This window comes from Mytilus edulis, chromosome 7, assembly GCF_963676685.1.
Source record: "Mytilus edulis chromosome 7, xbMytEdul2.2, whole genome shotgun sequence".
NCBI classification, from domain to species: domain Eukaryota; kingdom Metazoa; phylum Mollusca; class Bivalvia; order Mytilida; family Mytilidae; genus Mytilus; species Mytilus edulis.
The window spans coordinates 11,713,259-11,738,139 of record NC_092350.1 but is presented as its reverse complement, the minus strand read 5'-3'; the positions used below and the strand labels follow the sequence as shown (position 1 = coordinate 11,738,139).

Below are 24,881 nucleotides of genomic sequence, written 5' to 3'. Positions count from 1 at the left end.
GCCCATGCATATATATATATGCACTGCATTATTTTCCATGACAAGAGATTTATTTCATTTAATTCTTATGCTACGTTACTAACATTATTTATAGCATATCTTTATTAAAATATTCGTCGATATATTAAGAAATTGTTAAGAAACTAAATTGTTATCCCCTCGTGCAAAGTTGACCTTCAACGCATTTGACAATTCATTTCGGTCTCTTTTTGTCATATATGATATCTACTAACGTACTTACGTATATTTACATCAAATATATAACGACCCTTTTTTCAGTTTTTTGTTTTGTTACATTAAACCTGGTGAGTTTAATCCACAAAATAGTTCGCCTAAACCAGGATCACACCTAACTTATTCAGGCAATATTGTGTTCGGTCTCATTACTGTTTATATCTCACAGTTCCTTATATCGAAGATCTTACTATATGATGTATTCTTACTCTTGAAAGTCGAAATCATTCTCAGCTGTTAATTTCTCTTCTATGTTGTGTATCAGGTGCTCAGTTGATTGTAACAATTTTCCTGTTATCTGTTGATAAAAGAAATGCATTCATTCAATCACATTTTCGTAGCTTAACTTCTTTCCATGATGCAGGCCAAACAAGTATATATCAAGCTGCACATATTGACATTGTTTGAAAAGTGCTGTGCGCCAAAACTACTGCTATAAACGCGCTTTATTTCATTCCACTCTGTCAGAGCCAAACAAAAAAGCAATAACTAGTGTTTATATTCAACATTTTCGAACCATGTTTTACTTTTTATTTATCACGGTTTTTCTTAAATTTAAAGTTTTGGCTGTTTTCTGTCGGTGTATCTTCCCATTCTTAGTATATTTTGTAATAAACAATGTTACTTTTTCTAAGTACCTTACGTTGAACATTGTTAATGTTATGTTAATGGTAATTCATAATTTGGTCTATTGTATTCCACGCGAGTTTTAAAAATAGCTGTATTTTTCTAATAAGGAACATTTGACTATTAAAAATGGTATAAGATATATATAAGAATTCGCAAAACAAATATTATCTACAACTTTTAGTCCCACTATCAGTTAAGTTCTGAATAAATTGTGACGGGGAGTATACGTCAATAGTGCATCAATATTGTTTACAGTACCCTTTTTTAACACAATAAAGGAAATTCAGACCACATATTTCTTCTATACCATGTATACTGTTGGATCAATTCTCACATATTTGATTTAAACACATTTTTTGTAGTTCCAGTTAAAGCACGCGATACTCTTGTTTTTCAATTTCCTTGAACTGTTTGTGTCACAATCTTCTTGGTAATCTTTGAGAAATACAATTAAGTGTTTTTTTATTTATTGTGTAATCTAGTTTATCATGTTTATCGTGTCATGAACTTCCCTATGAATAATGTAAATTGATAACGTTTCGTAATTTTTCTGAATATGATAAATCATAAATGTGATAATATACACTAAAACAGGTTGTAACTTAAGATTATAACTATAATCCCCATTGTTAAGATTTAAGGAAAGTATTTAAAGTGGATGATAAAAGAAGTGTTTGCATGATAGAAACAGTTATATCTACAAGGAAGTCAGCGGTGAAATAACATTTAAAGGTGTAAATAGATATTTTCTTATTACGTGTAAAGACATAAAACATTGAAAATCAAGTCCTACATTAAATGACGCATTTGGTTGAATGTCCTGTATTGTTGGATGCCCTTAAATAGTTTGTATTTTTGGTTTTCAAAATGTTGCACTTTATTCAAGGTTGTACTCTTGAGAATACACGGACTTTGTAGATGAACCTTTAGAAATATCATGTTCTTATGAATATTTTCTGGGCTTTTCTTTTCTACCCTTTTCTTGCTTCATTAACATACTCAACTCTTTTTAAGAGTATTCATGAATTTTAATGCAGTCGTAGTAATTTTGGTTGTTGCCTAACTTGCAATTATACCTCCTGTCCTTTATTTATATTGCTCACCTTTCCAACATATTTGCGAATAATTGCTATAAATGGTCTGTAAGTTATTGTTAATGGTTTTGCTATTTCTATTATGAAGGGTGGTACATGTAGAGAAGTCTTTCCGAATTCCATAAAGGCATTCTTTCCCGGATCCCGAAAAATTAATAAGTTTTTCTTGATTTCCGATAGATCTATAGATCACTTTTTCTTCATTTGATTTTATAGGAAGCTTCGTGGGAATGAATTTTAAACATCAAAGGAAATATTATGGTCGAACTCATTTAACTATGTCATAACAACAAAATGTACTTTCTTAAATAATGTAAGAGGAAAAGAATTTTATTCAAACCAAAATATGAACTAATATATCCAACATTTCTTATCTAGGTTCAACGTGGTAATAACTTAAAGTGTACCTGACGACATTACTTGTATAAGTATTTAGAGGAATTAATAAAAGTTTATTTGCACACTGAAACTATTGTAAATGATAAGGAAGTTCTTATTAGTTTATAAATAACAAATTAACATAAAGAGTAACAAGCGATAGCCTTTCAAAAAGTGCTAAATTCGACTCTTAGCTGATGAAAATGGAAAGAGCTCTCGCTTTGTAGATTAATTCATTTACTAGAATAGCCACGTGCATCAATCAACAAATTTTACCACACACGTGATAGGGTCACACGTTATGAACTTGTAGTATCGTTTAACGTTGTTGTTTACTCCAGAAGATTCGTCTATTTATAGATAAAAGTTAGCTGTGTAAAATCTAATTGCTAAAATAGAGACGACAAATTCGATACTCTACGGGATTGAAGGACATTTACTTGGTTTGGATTGTCCTAACCAATCAATAAATTTTAATTATTCACGTCTCGTGATATCTTCCAATCAGGTAGCAAGAAAAATTCACGCACTTAGTGTCCATCGTTCAATTCTTAATCTCGACTCCTAGGAGTCGAGAATGAGGAGCTCATTGGGGTATTTCGGGTAATAAAATAAGTTCTGTTGGTAACCTTCTGCTGTTGTTTTTTTTTCTATGGTCGGGTTGTTGTCTCTTTGGCACATTCCCCATTTCCATTCTCAATTTTATTCACTTAACAAGAAAACTCAATACAAAAAAGTACCAACGTTATAAGGAACTAGAGGCTCTAAAGAGCCTGTGTCGCTCACCTTGGTCTATGTGAATATTAAACAATGGACACAGATGGATTCATGACAAAATTGTGTTTTGGTGATGGTGATGTGTTTGTAGATCTTACTTTACTAAACATTCTTGCTGCTTACAATTATCTCTATCTATAACAGTACTTTCTGTGGAAAATGGTATTGAAAATCTTCAAATTTTAAGAAAATTGTTAAAAATTGACTATGAAGGGCAATAACTCCTTAGGGGTCAATTGACTATTTTGGTCATACTGACTTATTTTTAGTTCTTACTTTGCTGTACATTATTGCTGTTTACAGTTTATCTCTATCTATAATAATATTCAAGATAATAACAAAAAAACAGCAAAATTTCCTCAAAACTACCAATTCAGGGGCAGCAACCTAACAACCGATTATCCTATTCATCTGAAAATTCCAGGGCAGACAGATCGTGACCTGATCAACAATTTTACTTCCTGTCAGATTTGCTCTTAATGCTTTGGTTTTTGAGTTATAAGCCAAAAACTGCATTTTACCCCCATGTTCTATTTTTAGCCATGGCTGCCATCTTGGTTTGTTGGCCGAGTTACCGGACACATTTTTTTAACTAGATACCCCAATGATGATTATGGCTAAGTTTGGTTAAATTTGGCCCAGTAGTTTCAGAGGAGAAGATTTTTCTAAAAGATTACTAAGATTTACGAAAAATGGTTAAAAATTGACTATAAAGGGCAATAACTCCTAAAGGGGTCAACTGACCATTTTGGTCATGTTGACTTATTTGTAGATCTTACTTTGCTGAACATTATTGCTGTTTACAGTTTATCTCTATCTATAATAATATTCAGGATAATAACCAAAAACAGCAAAATTTCCTTAAAATTACCATTTCAGGGGCAGCAACCCAACAACGAAATGTCCGATTCATCTGAAAATTTCAGGGCAGATAGATCTTGACCTGATGAACAATATTACCCTTTGTCAGATTTGCTCTAAATGCTTTGGTTTTTGAGTTATAAGCCAAAAACTGAATTTTACCCCTATGTTCTATTTTTAGCCATGGCGGCCATCTTGGTTGGTTGGCCGGGTCACCGGACACATTTTTTAAACTAGATACCCCAATGATGATTGTGGCCAAGTTTGGTTAAATTTGGCCCAGTAGTTTCAGAGGAGAAGATTTTTGTAAAAGTTAACGCCGGACGACGGACGTAGGACGACGACGGACGCCGGACGCCGGACGCCAAGTGATGGGAAAAGCTCACTTGGCCCTTCGGGCCAGGTGAGCTAATAAAAGTCATAGAAACATATATTGGGCTAGTCCAAATAATTATGACATCTTGAAAGGCTATTATATTTTTTTTCTTTGACGCCTTACGTCGACGCAGGAAGGCAAAGCAAACTTTTAAAATAGCCTCCCAAGACGTCATAATTATTTGGACTAATATTGGGAGAGCTTATACATTTTTAAAAATATCTCTGAAAATCTTTGTCTATTTATAGTGTCTTTCATATTGAATTAATGAACGCAAAATGTGAAAAAGAATTCAAATTGGTTGTCATGATAACTTTTAACAATAGCAATCGGACAATGTCGAAACTATTTACTATCTACCGTAACAGTTAAACTAAAAATAAGATACGTACACGTATTGTTCATTCTATCCTAATATACTTACTAATTTTACATGAAGACGAATGCTGTGAATACACACTAAACGTGAAACTAACATAGAAAGTCAGGGCAACAAACTAATGACACGAAAATTGTGCTCTGTCGTAAAACTTTGTTGTAACAACTTTCGGCATTGAGCACACTCCCGAAAAACTATGACAATCTTTTCGGTCGCTTCGTTTAGATATATTGTGGACAAACTATTTGAGCGATCCCAAATAATTAGCTGCAGAAAGGTAGCATAATGCCAGGGCAACAAACCAATGACACCAAATGTGTGCTCTGCCGTAAAACTGGCCGGTATTTAAGAACATTCAGAGAAAATGATAAAATTAGTTATTAGAAAATACATTAAAAATTTATAATTAAAATGAAATGAAATGATAATGATAGAAATGTCTTACCTGCTCCAAATAATTTGGTTTAAACACTTCTGATATATGTTCCCGTAAAAACGTCCATTGGCCATTATCAGACAGTGCCACTGTTTTCCTTAATAAAGGTCCTAGATCTAAATTTACCTGCAAGACAAAACACGAGTCAAAATATATCTTATTTCGGTCCACTTGGCTTGTGTATCATACTTATTGTAACTGATTTATTTCACACTCTGAATCCTGGACTCTCGGTCATAAAACTTAACTTAATCAACACCCAATCCATTATTTTGATTGGTAGATTCCAGAGTCTGAGTACAAAAATCATGCTCGAAAGTTTTGTAGTCAATCTTATGATTTGGGCACAATTTCAAAGGAAACATTTTGATATGAAATTTTGATATTACAACTTGTGTTATTATTACATATGCCATGGCACAAATGATCATATATATATGCTATATAGTTATGACTAATCTCAGGAGGTGCTTGTGTGTAATATATAATCGGTTCTACATTCGGTCTCCAGTACACCCGGTAACGGTTTCTCTCAGAGAAATTGTTGGTACTAAAACCAATTTATATTCTTACATGTTCAAATTTGCATGACATGAATGGACAAACTGCTTTTAGAGAAGAAAAAAAAACAGTAACCTTGATAGTTTTAATCCTGTATATATACTGTAGATATTTGGTGGACATACCTTCCTATTTTTGAACTTATTGAATTTTGTTATGCATATATCTTGAATCATCTCAGGATCAGCTACCAGTACTACAGGCTTATGTCCATGGTAAATCCTAAACATAATATATGAATAATGTATTCTAAATATATCATATGGTATAATTATTATTCTGTTACACTTGTATCCGTTTTATATCTATTAATGTTCATGTTTTAATGCTAGGTATTTGACTAATACTATAAGTTCTAATAATCATAAAATTTATGTAGTAAATAATAATAAAAAAAAAGTGCTGTCAAACTTTGTATCAAATAAACCAATAGAAATCTGATCATGATTCCCTTGTTTTATTTCAATCCCTAGAAGCAAGTGTGGGTTTTGCTCATTATTGAAGGCCGTACAGTGACCTATGGATGTTTGTTTCTGTGTCATTTGGTCTCTTGTGAAGAGTTGTCTCATTGACAATCATACCACTTCTTACATTAGAATAAAATACCTACCCAACAACATTGCCGTACTTATTTATCAGTTCCAAATCTAATTCTGTTATACCCTGTCAAATAAAAAACAAAAACAGTTATACTGTATCGAAGATCTTCAGTTATCAAATAAAAGTATGTTATTCCCTTGCATGAAATGCTTCTGACATTGCTTCCATGCATTATACATTGCTTTGTCGTGTGTGTGTTATTTGTTTGTATTCAACAACCCCAGTTGGGGACTTTGCGAAACAAAAGATTCAAGTTTCAAGTTTATAAGAAATGGATTAATGTCACGTAATATTTAACGACTAATACAAATTGACAGAGAATCACCCAATAGAAATACTCGACCATGATAAATTCTATTAACATGATTGATGTTCTACTGAATTGTAAAGGTATGACATATCTATCCAGCGAAAAGACATCTTCGGATTTAAAAACAAAATATCATGATCTGTTTGATTATTTTATTACAATGCCTTAGGTTTAAGCATGGAAGTATTATATTGACCAATATAATACTTCCATGGTATCATCAATGCGTTAGTATTTGTTAGTACTCAGTGGCCTAATATCTAATGTTATAACATCGACTTTTTAGATATAAGAAGATGTTGATTGAGTGTCGATGAGACAAATCCCCATTCAAGTCACAAACTGTAAAAAGTAAACCACTGTAGGTCATATACGTTCTCGTTGGTCAGATATCTAGAAAGTATCATCAATGCGTAGGTATTCAGTGGCCTAATATCTAATTTGTATAAAACCAGCTTTATTTCTCATTGTTCAGATATCTAATAATTATCATCAATGAGTTAGAATTCAGTGGCCTTGCGTTAAGATTATAAATACAAGGTTTCTGTTTCAATTTGTAAGTAATTAGTGGTCGATTAGGAGTTCGTATTGCCAAAGCGTTAGTTTTCATTGGAATATATATGCAATGTATATTGTTTCGTCTGTACCATCTCAGTTCGTGTTTAATTTCCATTACCAAATCTTCAGTTTTCGAGGGTTGGTGTTTAGCTCTATAAGTTGTCTTTCAGCTCAAAACAGAAATAGATCTTAACATTTTTCATAATTATTCTTACCTTTTTCTTATATTCTGGGAAGATTCCCAAAAAGGGTGCAGGTTGAGGACCCGAAATACCAAGTCGTTGGAAAAAACTATGAGCTTTCTTCATATATCTGAAAAAAAGAAACAAACATTCAAAGGAACCATTAAACACGTAAAACAACACATATGTAAATCAATGAACAATCGATTAGTACTAGAGTTTTCAAATCAAATGACAGACAACATTGTTTGTCGATGTTTAAAACTTACAGTACCAAGTAGTAAACCAACACAGACGGAAAGAATTCGAAAATGACAGGCATTTTTCTACTTTTCATTGACATCAAATTCGCATGAATATGAGATGGAAGCATTCCCTAAAGTGAGTTATTTAGAGAAAGGGTATCATCGTTTTATATGTCGGTGACACTTTAGACCTTGGTGCTGTTCTATATTCTTCTGTTGTGGAAGGATATTGTAAAAAAAAACTAAAAATGAGTCGGCCAGTAGAGTGCATAACCAGTGCCCGTTGGAATACCGACTGTTTTTTTTTAATACTATGTCACTAAACCAGAATTTAAAGAGAAAATATTGTTCGTTTAAGACGAGGAGACACAGCTAATTGTCTGCACTAAAAGTAGTGTGCAAGGCGACCTGTCCAGACGCAATCTCACAGATTCTTGTTTTAAAATATGAATGTGGAAAATGTTTCAAGAACGCTGAAAACTTTTTGTTAGTGTTTGGTTTCTCGGTACCTACAACAGAAACCATTAATCTGATCTGTGTGTAAGGCTAAACACTAACGGTATCCTTTTTGGATTTTTATGATGTCTTTTATGATACCAACTGTATGTTATAAAGAATAGCAGTAAACAATATTGCATAATTTCAATAAAGCGGTTTGTCTAAATCTGAACATTTTAAGAGTTTTCTTTCGAAGAAAGAAAACTACCTACATAACACTCGAGTTGTGCTATGTTTGGACTTTTTTTTCAAATAGCACATATTTAAATCAAATTGACTGTCATATATTGTCTAAAATATATGTAATGTTTCATTTTGTTTTGTGTAAAGACATCTTGTAATTAATTGACAATACAATATGGTTAAAGTAACATCCGGATAAAACCTTCTACTTAAATCAGCGAAGGAATGTATATGTATTAAATATTTAAAACCTCGGGAACATTCATGTAGGATATACAAACCTCGGGAACACTCATGTAGGATATACAAACCTCGGGAACATTCATGTAGGATATACAAACCTCGGGAACACTCATGTAGGATATACAAACCTCGGGAACACTCATGTAGGATATACAAACCTCGGGAACACTCATGTAGGATATACAAACCTCGGGAACACTCATGTAGGATATACAAAACCTCGGGAACACTCATGTAGGATATACAAAACCTCGGGAACACTCATGTAGGATATACAAACCTCGGGAACATTCATGTAGGATATACAAACCTCGGGAACACTCATGTAGGATATACAAACCTCGGGAACACTCCTGTAGGATATACAAACCTCGGGAACACTCCTGTAGGATATACAAAACCTCGGGAACACTCCTGTAGAATATACAAAACCTCGGGAACACTCATGTAGAATATACAAAACCTCGGGAACCCTCGGGAACACTGCTGTAGGATATACAAAACCTCGGGAACACTACTGTAGGATATACAAAACCTCGGGAACACTCCTGTAGGATATACAAACCTCGGGAACACTCATGTAGGATAAACAAACCTCGGGAACACTCATGTAGGATATACAAAACCTCGGGAACACTCATGTAGGATATACAAACCTCGGGAACACTCATGTAGGATATACAAAACCTCGGGAACACTCCTGTAGGATATACAAAACCTCGGGAACACTCCTGTAGGATATACAAAACCTCGGGAACACCCCTGTAGGATAAACAAACCTCGGGAACACTCATGTAGGATATACAAAACCTCGGGAACACTCATGTAGGATATACAAACCTCGGGAACACTAATGTAGGATATACAAACCTCAAGAACACTCATGTAGGATATACAAAACCTCGGGAACACTCATGTAGGATATACAAACCTCGGGAACACTCATGTAGGATATACAAACCTCAAGAACACTCATGTAGGATATACAAAACCTCGGGAACACTCATGTAGGATATACAAACCTCGGGAACACTCATGTAGGATATACAAACCTCGGGAACACTCATGTAGGATATACAAACCTTGGGAACACTCATGTAGGATATACAAAATCACCATGTGAAAATATAGTGCTTACTTTCTTTTTATTTAGAATTCTAAATCCTTAAAATAACTGATATCATTAAAATCCTAATAAATACTTCAACGTAAACCAGTGAATGATTTTATTGTATGATTTCTCTATTTATGTTTAATCTCACTTTAATTTAATTCTTTTCCTTTATGACAGTAGCTGAAGTCCACGGTTTTTGAAGCATTGGGCTAGTTGTATATATTTATTACGAGTAAGAAATAATAATTATTTTTATCACCCACAGTGTATAGGATCCTTACATGACTAGACAAAATACAGAATTAAGTATATTCGTATTGAAATATAAGTATGTGTAGCATGAACGTCAGGCGTCGTTTATTTATAATCTCCTTGTTTTCAGGCTGAAGCGTTTGCGTAATGTGAATTAATAATATTTATCAGTATAAAATAAGAAGATGTGGTATTATTGCCATCGAAAGAACTATCCACCAAAAAGGGTAAATGTTGGCAAAATAAGATCAACGTGCACCTTCAGCAAGGAGGAAAGTTTAACGCAAACACCATAATGAGCTATACCACAGTATGATTGATTACAAGACACCAAACAGCTTGATTTATGAAAAAAAATACAGAAGAAGAAGATATTTTATTTCCAATTATGAGCCCCAAAGGCCATAAACTTTACAACATTTATAATTTTCAAAATAAGAAAGCAAACGGCTTGATTTATGGAAAAATAATAACCCCAAAACAAACGTGACAGACAGCAACCAACAGCATCCATTTAGTGATAGACTCGGGACAGACATGTAAAGTATACAATATCAAACATATGGGTGAGCTATCATCATTCTTTACTTTACCCGGTATGCCTTTGTAATTCCTACGAAGAATCAGACAGCTTTGAGAAGGTTCATGTCATTAATAATGTTTTAAACCGGTATGCCTTGACAGTTTCTATTAAGAATCAGACAGCTTTGGGAAGGTTCATGTCATTAATAATGTTTTAAACCGGTATGCCGTGACAGTTTCTACGAAGAATCAAACAGCTTTGAGAAGTTTCTTGTCCTTACAAATAAACTCATCATAGATACCAGGACTATAAATATAACCATATCAATGACAATTCATGTCAGCACAAAAAGTGCTGACTACTGGGCTTTAGATACAATCACTTTACCCGGTATGCTTTGGCTGTCCCTACGACGAATCAGACAGCCAAGACTACCGGAGAAGCCCTTTCTAACCACTTCGTAGTACATTACTGCTAGCTAAAACGGATTTACAGACACAAAGTTGCATGCCAACCTTGAATGTAAGACAATTGAAAATCTCACTGGCATGGTGGAGAAATCACGTGCTACATCATACCATTCTATGGATAACGGGAACACTGTGCTTTTCAACCGTTTTTTACCGAGTATGTTTGGTAAACTGAAACAACGCAGACAAAAAAAAATGGAAAATACGCATAGCTAGATTGGTTCACGCCTACAACTGCTCCAAACAGACAATCGTATTAAAATGTTATTTTTCGCTTTTTTTTATTTTCCATGTACTCGTGTATAGATAAGGTTCATTATATATGTCTTTGTATTGTAAATGTAAAGGCGTCCTATTCTATCCGAGATCAATCTTAAGATAACATTCTCATCTTATATTTAGACTGGCAATATGAATTTCACTACAATACGTAATTTGAATTTAAAGATTTACTTTTCTTGTATCTATATTTTGACAAGAGATTTTTAATTTATATAAACTTGTGATAAATGCAAAAAAAATATGAAATTCAATATGATAGTACACTTCATTTTCTATTCTTAAAGAGGTTAAAAATGTTTTAAATGTCTTTGGTTCACACAATGACATATACATGCATGTTAGTTGTAAATTCGAGTCAATATAATATACGATGTAACTGTGTTGTTGTTCTTAGAATTTGTCCATACGTGCACGCAAGAGGAGGTCTGAATATTGTTTTTATCTTACGCATCTACTTAATTGCATTGAAAAGATTTTCTCGTAATCAATATTGGTGAATAAAAACGTTTAACCATCCAAATTATACGGTCTCTTAATATGTCTAGATAAGGTATAAATATATATCAAAAATCAAAATAATGTCAAGGTTAATGCACAAGCTTGCCCCTGGTAAATTAATGTTTATCTAAATGTCCTTGCTCTTCTGCTTGAAATAAAAGACAAACATTTCTTTACACTGCCAGATTTAAGAACTTGTGGATAATAATTTAGTGGATATCAGATCAAATTAATCAGATATCAGATTTAGCAACTGCATGTACATGACATATCTATGTTAATGAGTAGCAAATATAATACATCTAAAGGAGACTATTCATAACATCATTGGTTATTCAACACTGTAGCGCGGTTCCATATAATATTCTAACCAAATCATACATAATCATACCAAATTGTGACTTGCATGGATAGTTGTCTCATTTGCACTCTCTTTTTATGTCTATCAATTTGACAAAATGATACCTATCTTTAACATATGAAGGACATGAATCTTTAAGCTCAAAGTACGTTATTTCATACATTGTATAACTTTCTAACATACATTGAATATATTTTCAAATGTTTTATTGGACAAAGCACATGTATATGAAATATATAGTGTCTTAGAGGAATATATATATATGCTACATTGAAACATTGTGTCATAGAGAATACACATTGAAAATATTGTGTTGTTTCATGGATTTTCTTAATTTAACTCCATTTTTTATGTACAGTACCAGCAAAAACATCGTCTATGTTGACATGTGCTACCTACATGCCGTTCTATTCAATGATTGTGAATGTTAAAAATCTTCATTTGTAATACTTTATTCGCGTTTCCCTAACCTTTGTTCGTCATTTAGATTTGTAATTATAATGTTTAGTAAGGATGATAATGAATTCAAAGAAATCAATAGAAATAAAACTCCAAATGATAACCCATAAGGTCTTATCTGAGGACCCGCTTAGAATGTCATCTCAGCGCAGTGTCTGTCTAACTGAAGTTTCATCGCGTTATACACCCCCCCCTTTTTTTGCAGGTATTTCATTCAGTCATATTATTATATTCTAAACCTACGTACAGCTGAAGACATTCAGTTTTATTTTAGATTTACACTCATACAATGTTTACTTCATAATTATGTTTGCAAACCCTTTACTTTCTTTATATCTTCTTTGTGTTTTTTAAATGATTTGTCACGTCTTTACAAACACACTACTTGCACATACAGACCCATCATGTCCCTTAATCTCACGTATAATACATTAAATGGTCTGATGTCACTTTCATAGTGTAGACGATGGATATGATGATGAATCGATTATAAATAAATAAGTTTCAAAGTCATCATTAATATTCAGACACTGCGAGACCCGCTTTTGTCGAGGTCAAGGTCGTTAAACACCCCCTTTGAATGAGAATTGAAAATAATAAAATAAATGATAGACTATTCTTTTCGAAAGGAAGATTTAGCTCGAAAAAGATTTAAAAGATGATAATGAGATTCAAACACAGGGCAAGGTTGAGAGTATGATAGAACCATTTTGTAGAATTTTGAAGTCGGATTAATTTTAGAAAAAAGGTATATTTATCTAAAGTTATTTACAACAGTGTAGTGTCCCTACATAAATTCATTTTAACGTCCATGTTGATATACTCTTCATGGGTCAAAAAACCATCTGCAAAGTTTAAAGACCGAGCTGACGGGTCAATCTTCTTTTAAGATATATATAATTATTGGTCAAGTGTTATAAATCTGTACTTTTCAATAACAGAATTCTGTGTATGGATCTTTATTTTCTTAAACATCGTTTTATTTTATTTTCTTATAGTAGTCTCAGGGTTGACTGATAATTTGTTCCTTCCAAACTTGTTTCGTATGTATTTAATCCAAGGTTATTGAAGTTGAAGATTGTGTGTTTTGTAACATTGCACGATTAAGTAAGTTTTTAAAACAAACGAAGCGATATTCTTATTGGCTTCTACTAATTATCTTGTATCATTTATGGTGCCCTGAGCTCACTATTTAGTAAATAATTCATTAAAATCTACCTTTTGTAATTTATCTTTTATTATTTGACAGATTAAATGTAGAAATAGCAGGGGCGGATGCAGGAATTTTCGAAAGGGGGGGTGCTAACCCAGGGCAAAGGGGGTGTGCAGGGGGGGTGCAAAACATATGTCCCGATACAAATGCATTGATCGGAAAAATAAAGGGGGGGGGGTGAGCACCCCCGGAACCCCCCCCTCCTGGATCCGCCACTGAATAGTTGATTATTTATACACACCTTTTGATACAGTTTTACGTTAAAAAAAAACTGCAATAAGAGTAGAAAACTGTTTTTCGTCCATAAATAGTTTGGTATCATATCTTACATGTTTTATAACAAAAGTCATAATGATTGTGTAGTTACAGTTCTTACAAATATAAGATCCTTAAGTGCAATCAATATAAACATCAATATATAATGAGCAACAACAGTTACTATATTGGTACACATTGTACACAGCAGAGGTGGATCCAGAAATTAAATGGGGGAGGAGTCAAAACCTAGAATAATAAGGGGGTCCAACAATATGCCCCCAGTCAAATGCTGTGATCGACAAAAAGGGGGATCCAACCCCCGAAACCCCTGGATCCGCCATTGACACATTATATTACATATGTAACACGATAACGACTACAACTTGTTTCCCGACACAGATATCAATTTTATGAAATTTCTATAGAGATTAATATTTGAATTTGCATATATATATGGATTTAAAAATAAAATTGGTGTATGGGGGTTTCTTTATAAAGTAAATATTCTAAAAGAACAAATTGTAAAAATACAGATTTATACTTACATAAAGATTAAAAGAAAAGTAAAAACAATCCCGAACAAGATAAACGACGTTACACATTCCATTTTTTATACTAACTATTTACAAAGAAAACTTGTCTTCCTTTAAACCGTTTTGCTCGCTACACCTGAGTAAGCTAAGCTTTATATACATAAGTTAGATCTGTCGATCATCTTTATAAATACTTGAAAAAAAATGTGATCTAATGTTTCATTATAATAAGTACGATCTATTGTTAATAGGTTAACAAAAAGCAAACATTATTTCTTTTTTACTTCCTCATGTTCCTTGTTCATAAAGAGATACGTGTATTTATATATATTGGCCCGGCGGTGGACACCTGTTGAACCATATCTAACATCCACCATCAATTAATTGTTTATGTTTATATTTGTTTATTAGAGAAAGATTGGGCTAGGTTGGAGATAGAGGAATACACATTAAAAGACTGCTTCAAATTTCATAAACCATCCGGGTTTGTTACCTTTTTTACGGGTTTATACTAAAAAAAGATCAGGAACTTCCAGATACACGCATTCAATACAATTAAATACAAAAAACTTGACAAACTGCGGTCAATGTATTTATTGTTTCTTGCCAGTTGATTATTTTAGATGTTCGTGATAAGGAGACTACTGGTATAAGTTTATTTAAAAAAAAGTATCTATGATAGCATGCAGTAACAAAAAGATTGTGAATATTGGTTGAAATTACTGTTTATGTTTATCAGTTTGTTCAATCCTCTAATCTACGGTGGCAGAATGAGGCCATGTAAGAAATGTTTTTTTAACTTGTTCCCACAACATAATATTTTGTTCCTACAAGATAATATATTGTGCCCACAAGAAAGTGTTCTTGTTCTCACAAGATAATATATTGTTCCCACACGATAATAGCTTGTACCCACAAGATATTATCTTGTTCTCACAAGATAATATATTGTTCCCACAAGATAATATCTTGTTCCCACAAGATAATATATTGTACCCACAAGATAATATATTGTTCCCACAAGATAATATCATGTACCCACAAGATAATATATTGTTCAAGAAATGTTTTATTCATATTATTCTTGAAATGATTTACTTCGTCAAATCTTGTCAATAGTTTGATTCGCCACATTCAAGTCCAGTAAAATTGCTATAAAAGTGCGAACCTATATTATTATTACGTGATATTTCGTATGGTAACTCTACTGAAAATTTGATCTCTTGCGGAGAGTTGTCTTATTGGCAATCATACCACTTCTATTTTTTTTTACAGCGGATGACCGTGTGGGTATATCGGTGTATTGCTGTCGTCTAGATTTACATAAATTAACTTTTGTGTTAGGTTTTTAACCGATCTATAAACATGATAAATACGCAGAAATCATCGATTGCAAAATAACATTCCTTATCGCTTGTTATAAATTCATTTCTTCAATGAATATTCATCAAATATGTTTTAGAAGATAAACTAATAATATTAAAATTAAAAGTAAAAAAATCATTAATATCTACGCACACGGCATGCGGAAGAATATATCAAGAACGTTTGCATCATCTCTCATGCAGAGTTATCGACCCTTGTGCTCTCTAAATGATCGATAACTCTACTGTACATGGGGGATTAAATATTGTGCGGAAAAATATGAATGCCTACTCAAATCCAATCAATTAGAAAAATCAAATTATTACAGAAGAGTGTCGACCATGCACTTGCACTGCACTATTATTAATATAGCAGAATATAATTATATACACATGTGTGAACATTATATTTACATGTTAGTACGGTAATATACAAATATTAATATACTCAGAATTCCATTACTAGCCGTGACTACTAATGGACTTCTGATATAATATATAGCAACAAACCAGAGTATACTGATTTGTATCACTACAATATAATCATGATAATAGCTATTATGGTGAGGTGGAATTCCTTGTCACTAATTTATCATCCACGCACGACTGACTTGTCTCAGAATTTGTTTACATTAACCTCACTTTTAGATAAAGAGATGTGATATTTTTTTCTGAGACAAGTGCTTGTCGGACCATCCACAAGAACTTGCGGTCATCCGATTTTCAGTACTTTAGTACTTTGATTTATATTTGACGAGACACCCGTGTAACCTAGACTACATGCCTGTTAACATTGCTGTTTGGCTTTCATAAACTGGTAACCAAGAGATCAACACCACGTAACCAGCCATATCTTGGCTTTTACTATAAGCATTAAATATAGACAAAATATTTAGGTTTGTTTTTCTTAGCATTTTTGTTGAGGCAGTACCTCAGAACAGTGTTTAAAAAGGAAATAGCATACTGATATGAACGGAGGAGGTGTGAAAGACATGCGTCAACGTCACAGGGATCCAACAACACAGAAAAGATAATTACCCAGCAACAGATTACACAACAAATTTCTTGAGTTAAAAAAATGACTTTTAAAATTAATGAATATTTAAAGGAAATTAAAAACCAACTGTGATGGCCCATCGACACTTAGATAATTATCAGATTTCAGAACAGAAAAAATCATTTATTTTTGCTTATTATTATTATGATTATTCAATTTATTCGATTTTAATTCTAATTTTATAAATGATTTGTCATATCTTGAAAGCAACTGAGTATTTGATGAATATAAAGAATAGTAATCGAAACCCAATATATTAATCTTCATATATTTAAAGTACAAATAAAATTACTTATTCTGAGCCAACCAAAGCAATATGAAAAATGTTTAAAAGTAGTAAAATTGTTCAATCCACAAATATTATACAGGTGAAGGTTTCGTGTATCTCTTTGATGATACTTCAAGGCTTTATTTAACTTAGAACCTCTCTGAGTTTGGGACATGCTATAGAATTCACCACGGAGATACAACACTATCACAATGTATAATGACATCAATATATAAATATTTATATCATTTTTATGTGTCACTAATTCTTTGTATAGCAAAATTTAAATATCTTTTAATAGGCCGATCTCAAAATATATGTCCATGAGAAAGGTATAAAAGATCTTACCGCAGCTCCTTAACAAAGAAGTGGGGATAAAACTTTTACACCATCAAGTTTTGCGTTCTTTTTCTTAATTTCTGTTTTGACCAAAAGCTTACGTTTGTTAAATGAATATAAGAAATGAAGCGATAATACCAAGGCAACATACAACTAACTTGGTCTAAAACAAAAAGATTTGACACAATTCGTCAAAAGTTCCATTGATAACTGTATACTGATCTCTAACCTAAACTAATACTTGTCTGTTAAACTTTAGTTATACAATCTCTAGTACTGATATTTTATATCAACTTATACTTTAATTCTCAATATTCAATTATCAAAATATGTTTACTTGTATTTAACTTCCAAGTTGTAATTTATACAGATATTATAATTTTAAAAGTAAACAAGAAATATCTCCATATCAAAATGTTTAAAGTACACCACCGATTTCCGTGTCAATGACTCTATCTGTGTTTCCCGAATAACTAAAATTACAGTTGCTAGTATCAAGCTTTAACAGACAAACAATCTGAACGGTTGTAACCTCAGTTTTAGAACAAGTTCATTATAGCAATATGAAAGGTATACATTCTTGTAAATTAATTCAGTCTGTGTCTTTTTCTTTTTTATTCTGAACTAAAGACAATGATGTTCCTATTTCCGAAAACGTTATGCATGCCTTCTTGTATTGTATATATAAAAAAGACGATGTGGTAGGATTGCCAATGAAACAACTCTCCACGATATTCCCAAATGACACAGACTATAGGTCACAGTAAGGCCTTCAACAATGAGCAAAGCCCACACCGCATAGTCAGTTATAAAGGCACTGAAATGACAATGTAAAACAATTCAAACGAAAAAACTAACGACCTTATGTATGTAATATAGTTAACTTGGGTCATAGTTTTATTCTTGGGAGGACCGAAATATGTTTTAGATCGGTTTAATGTTTAAACGAACAAACAGGGTGCATGTAGATCTCTGGTGAAATAAGGCTTAATCTATAAGGCTATAAACACAGAACCAAACTATGATGTATATTGTTGGAAACATTTGTCAAACGAACGATATCTTAATAGTTATATATATATATCTATGAAGAACAAAAAATCAAGACATTGAATTTATTTTAAACGTATTGAAACAATTTAGTTTATGCCGTCAAAAAGATATATGATGTGATATGAGTGCCAATGAGACACCTCTCCATCTAAGTCACAATTTATAAAAATAAACCATTATAGGTCAAGGTACGGCCTTCAACACGGAGCCTTGGCTCACACGGAACAGTTATACAGAGCCCACAAACTGACTAATGTAAAACCATAGCATTCAAGCATCAAAAACAACAGTCGAACCTATATAAAAAACGAAACACTTATGAACCACATTGATCAACACTGACTCAAGACAGGTACAAACAAATGCAGCAGGTTTAAACGTTTTAACAGACGTCAACCTTCCCCATAACCCGAAACATCACAACCAAAGTCTAGTTATTTGAGCAGACGGTTACCACAACAATTATATATATATATATATATATATATGATGGGGACCCATCAATCAATATTTTAAACTTTTACACAAAAACGTCAAGCTACAAAGATATTTTTTTGTCATGCATCCGATTTCACCTAGATAGATGCACACGCCCGATGAAGCTAATTTGTTTAGCGAAATATTGCGTGAATAATATATAAAATATAACAACTAATTTTATAACACTCATTAGTGTGTTAAAGTTACATTCTTAGACACTTATATAATTTAATTTAGTAACTGCATCAGTTTATTTACAAACTGATCCACACCTAGATAGATTGAATGTTGATTGTTGCTATTTTTAGACACTATATATAGATTGAATGTTGATTGTATATATATATATATATATATATATATATATATATATATATATATATATATATATATAAGAAAATTATTAAAAGATAAAAACGGTTTCAATGCATCACTTTTTTACTAGTCACATTACCTGAAGATCTGCGGAAGCAGTGAAAGTACTAGTAAAAAAGTGATGCATTGAAACCGTTTTTATCTTTTAATAATTTTCTTATATGTTACCAGCATACGGACTTTACTTAACTTTTTCTTATATATATATATATATATATATATATATATATATATATATATATATATATATATATATATATATATATATATATATATATATAGTGTCTAAAAATAGCAACAATCAACATTCAATCTAATTAAGCGTGGATCAGTTTGTGAAAATAAACTGATACAGTTACTGAATTAAAATTATATAAATGTCTAAGAATATAACTAAAACACACTAATTGATACATTAAAAAGTTCTATTAGATGTTAAATAGAAATACGCAATATTTCGCTAAACAAATTAGCTTCATCAGGCGTGTGCATCTCTCAAGGTGAAATCGGATGCATGACAGAAAAATATTTTTGTAGCTTAATCTATACAAGATTTGAGGGATGGGTGTAACATATTAATTCGGTCATAAAATATGTTTGTAGCTACAACTACATGAAGTTGGAATAAAAGTTTAACACATTTATAGATGCACACGCCTGATGAAGCTAATTTGTTTAGCGAAATATTGCGTATTTCTATTTAACATCTAATAGAACTTTTTAATGTATCAATTAGTGTGTTTTAGTTATATTCTTATACATTTATATATATATATATATATATATATATATATCAACTGAAGGGGAACAAGTAATAGCAGAAACTTTCTGTAAATTACGCATTTTTTTTTTGCATAGGAAAGGACGAAGTTAATGCATGGAAATAAAGTTTAAGAGAATTCCGACTAGCAGATGCATATCGAATGTTCTAATAATTGATCAGCAAGCACAAAGTTATTTCACCTATTCTCTCGTTTTACTTCTATAAATGCGTAATACGTAAATTGTATGCTACACCCATCGACGTTTGCGGTCGACTGATTGTTTAAAATAGAATAGCGATAATAATTGCCGTTAATTATACAATTTAACTTGTTTTTACAAGACGTTTTACCTACAACCGTGTTTTTGATTAAATCTATACCACTTTTAAAATGCACAAACTTTGTGTCATTTAATGCCGCAAAAATTCAAGTGTGATGATTTTATGGCCATTTGATAGCTCTATTTAAAAACCGGACCATCTAATAATATATTTCAAAAGATCACTCTGACACTGCACAGCATTATATAAACTATCTACCAGGGACTTTCTATACTAACTTAGTATAGAAAGTCTCTGTATCTACGTATACGCATTTATCACTGTTTGCAAGTTCAACTTGATTTATTTCCGGCATGGTTTTTCCGTTAAATATTTTTCTTTTGGTTTGACCACAGTATCTATAAGATTTATCAGTGATAAATAAAAATAGGCCACTCAGCAATAACCGAACAGGAAGGAATTCTGTACGAGGTTTCAAAAACAAAACAAAGTATCATGAAAAGCAGGTATTAAACGAAGGTTAAATAGTAGAACTCCTACGAATATTTTACACTAATATTTATACTTACAAGTAAGCCAAGGTGAGAAAAATTATAATTCCAATTAGGACAGTTGATATTATGCTTTCCATTTTATTTCACAAAATAACAAACCGAATACAAAAAATGTGTAGCTTTAAATACCCGTTTTATCGATACACACGATCTAGTTTAACGGTTATTCATCTATTGTTTGAAAATTAAATGCGTTTGAATCACGTAATTATATGTCATATATATATAAGATATACTTTAAAGGTGGTATAATTGCTTCACGAGATTGACAATTAAGGTAAAATAATTACTAGGTATTTTTTTTAGTGGGACGATTTTCTTGGAAGAAACCTCAATAGAATTAGAAATGGAAATAAAACCGCGAACCTTAAAAAAACTGAGGACTGCACAATATAAATACCATCATGGTGTCTTAATACTTTCACTTCTATTAAAAAATAGAAACTTAATAACACCAGATGCTACTGTCATAGATATGTAGTACCGCTAATTTTATCTTATGTTACGTACAGTACTGTAGTTTTAAAATGTTTTTTCATAGTTGTCGAAAGAAAAAAGTTTGTATATTAAGATTATAGATTAAAAATTCAGAGATAATCATTTACCGCCAAATTTTCGATGGCTTAATTATGTTTTAAAAACATGGACACGGCCCCTTCCTTTTTTTCAGCTTTTTTTTAGTCCCATATTATTCATATAAGACTATCAATTTATAACAGTCTTTTAAAGTTTGTTATTTTAAAACAGATCAGCGAACATCCTTAAGTCATTGTGAGCTCATAAACAAATAAAAACCAAACTATATCATAACTGTATCCTACATCAACGAACCGGAGTCGTGTATCTTCACATTAAAGTGACTACCCGTTAAATTCCATTATTCTGAACATTAAATAAAATAGTATTTACATTTCTATATACATAACGTATTAATTCTCCGCTTACCTCCAAGATAATATTTTGAACATTTGAATGAAATGAAGATTCTCAATACGTTAAGTCAATCATTAATTCGAAATAATATTTGAACCAACAGTATGTTCCTTTGTAAAATCAGACAAGAAGTAAGATGTATTAAAGTTCGAAACTATAATATTTTTATTTGTACTTATCCGACAATCAAAGAACTATCCTCTAAAATTTAGTTTAAACCAAAAGAAATCAACGTAGTTTATAATCGTCTTACGGTCCTTCTAAAATATAGCCTTCCTGCAGACACTAAAAAAATATCCACTCCAATTCAATAACCCCTTAATATGAAGTGTCAACTTATCATAGCAATCCTAAGTATGATTTGTATAGGGCTGAAAATCTATCATTTTTTTTTTTCACTTCCGAACACAAGTTAGTGTATTTTTCAACAGGAAGTCCCAATGTTATGTTATAATCATAGAAATACAACAGAAAATGAAATCAAAAGATACAACTGCCACATATAAATAACATAAAGGATTACAAGAATACATCTTTCTCAAAGTTTCATACATTACCATAAAGTAAGAAAAAAACATTAAAACCTTAGAAAGAGAACATGCATTGTATGTAAATAGCAGTGGCGGATCCAGAAATTTTCATAAGTGGGGGCCCACTGACTGCGTAAGAGGATGTCCGCTCCAGTCACGCTTCAGTGATTCCCTATATAAGCAACCAAATTTTTCAATCCGCCTCTGGATAGAACTGCTCGAATACAGGGTGTTAGGAAAGCTAACCCCCACATCCGCCGTAAATACAAGCCAGCCTGTATGTTCGAAACACATAGTCATCTGCTACTCAATAACTAAAATGTCCTGACAATACATCATCGCAAGATGAAGGGAACAAAACGCTTTAACTGTACAAAAGGTTTTGCTTTACTATATATTTTCAGGATCGCGTATTGTTAGGACAGTATTATACCAGTTTATAATATAAAACGTATGATTTAATTTGTGTAAACCAGTTAGACCTATTTGTAATATTAAACTTCTCATTCCAGTGTTTAAAAATATCTTATCAAGAATTCAATTACAAAGACGTTGTTCTAATTATTAACATATCTAGTAACACATTGCCAATATTAATATGGAGTACATATTTTAAACTTATGGTGTCATTTATATTCTTAGTATTTCCTATTAAAATAGTACAACTGCTTTCCTGGAAACGAATGTAGTACACGTCGAAGCCAGCTTTAAATAATCATATGAGTAATGGCTTATACGATAAAACTACGAAGGACCGAAATGGACATCAAGTTGTTTACATTCGTCACTTCTAACTTGACATTTCTCAGTCCAATGTTTACCTTTTGTCCCTGGCAAGTTGGTAAAGAGAAGTGTCACGTTTGGACTGAAAATTGTCAGGTTGGAAGTTAGTAATGTCAAATTGGATGTAAGAAATATTAAAATGAAAATGATCGAGTAATTTAAAGTCTTATGTAGACGAAACGCGCGTCCGGCGTATTAAATTATAATCCTGGTACCTTTGATAACTATTTTAAAGTATATATATAATGTCCCTACTTGTCTGTTCTATACAAGTACAACACTTCCTCTGCTGGTGTATTCTAAAGCTTTTTGAAAAAAAAGTATCATATCCAAAGTAACGATTATAAGAGACCAAGATAAACGAATGAAAACGTTTGTATGCCGGTTAAATAGAACAAATGTAAATGTTAATCCTAAAGTATTGTCCACAAAACACATACAGATAACATTAAATCAAATAACGTTCCAAGAAAAACAGGTTTGATTTTGTCTGAATAATTTATAATGGGACTGTAAAACAATTAGTTAATTTAAACTAAAGCCAAATATGTTGTACTAAAGTTCCACACTTGAAAATTGACAATCTTGCTCTATAAAATTCCAGTGTGAGGTTATGCTAGGATAATATATCCATTCCATTCCAAAATGTGTAATCATATCAAATATAATATACTTATTAACTGATAGCCAACAATAGATTGATTGATTGTTGGCTGCTTAACGTCCAGTGGCAAATATTTCACGCATATTCAGGACGATCCAACAATAGATATACCAGAGGTATTCATATGATATATGTACTTACAAATACAGAACACAAATAATAACTATTCCAAGCAGTATAGTTGAAGTAAATAGGTCCATGATGAATAAAAAGAGGGTAGGTCTATATTATACAAAATCTAACATAACAGTACGGGTTGAGATATAAAGATGAAATAGGATTATATACGGAAATTTGATTTTTGTAGATGCCAATATTTGACAATAAACTGTTCTAAACATGAGGAAGTGTTTGAGTGAGTCGAATTACTAAGAATAGAACTTGATAAACAATAATAGATTAGATAAGGAAAAGATAGCTTAAACTCTATCCGTTTAAAGTACGTTTGAACGTGAAAAAAACATCGTCAATTCTATATGGAAGTTGAAAATAAACCAAATCAGAGCATATATATACTAACATGTAACATATGTAACAATTATGTTAGAATAATCTCAAAACTTAACATTCTATTGATGATTTTCCTGATTTCGACTTTCACATCTATTAAAAAACTAGTAATGCCAACCTCACGGATAGTCAAGGTCGTTAAAGACCACCCTCATCAACTATTAAAACACCATATTACATTTTTTTAAAGGCGTGCTATAAGGTTTAGTTAATGACTACAGATATTCTTGTGAATTATCATGCATTCTGAAATGAATAACTTCGTTAAGTTGATGACCGGTTATTACTATTAACAGACCCCCTGCAAAGCAGATCAATGGAATGTCATGAATTATTTCAGAAAACTGCATTTTAATAAGCATTTCTTTAATTTCTGTTAAGTTTAAAACAAACGATAACGGCCCGCGGTGTTACCATT

The 24,881-nt window shown here is 32.0% G+C and overlaps 1 protein-coding gene across 4 annotated transcripts in view; it reads right to left on the bottom strand.

Annotated features, from left to right (window-relative positions):
- The window catches only part of LOC139529943 (cytochrome P450 3A13-like), a 32,597-nt gene extending 8,368 nt beyond the window's left edge, over positions 1-24,229 (bottom strand). The window contains exons 1-6 of one of the 4 annotated variants that reach the window (XM_071325933.1): positions 24,095-24,229; positions 7,410-7,506; positions 6,337-6,389; positions 5,852-5,948; positions 5,175-5,291; positions 444-532 (exon numbers count right to left, since the gene is read on the bottom strand). In XM_071325933.1, the coding sequence (XP_071182034.1) occupies positions 444-532; positions 5,175-5,291; positions 5,852-5,948; positions 6,337-6,389; positions 7,410-7,506; positions 24,095-24,153 (512 nt within the window). In that variant the 5' untranslated portion in view covers positions 24,154-24,229. Of the gene's footprint in view, positions 1-443; positions 533-5,174; positions 5,292-5,851; positions 5,949-6,336; positions 6,390-7,409; positions 7,507-14,520; positions 14,814-21,058; positions 21,259-21,988; positions 22,239-24,094 lie in introns of those variants that run through there. The other 3 variants (XM_071325934.1, XM_071325932.1, XM_071325931.1) reach the window with 3 other exon arrangements.
- Between the last annotated feature and the right edge of the window lie 652 nt (positions 24,230-24,881).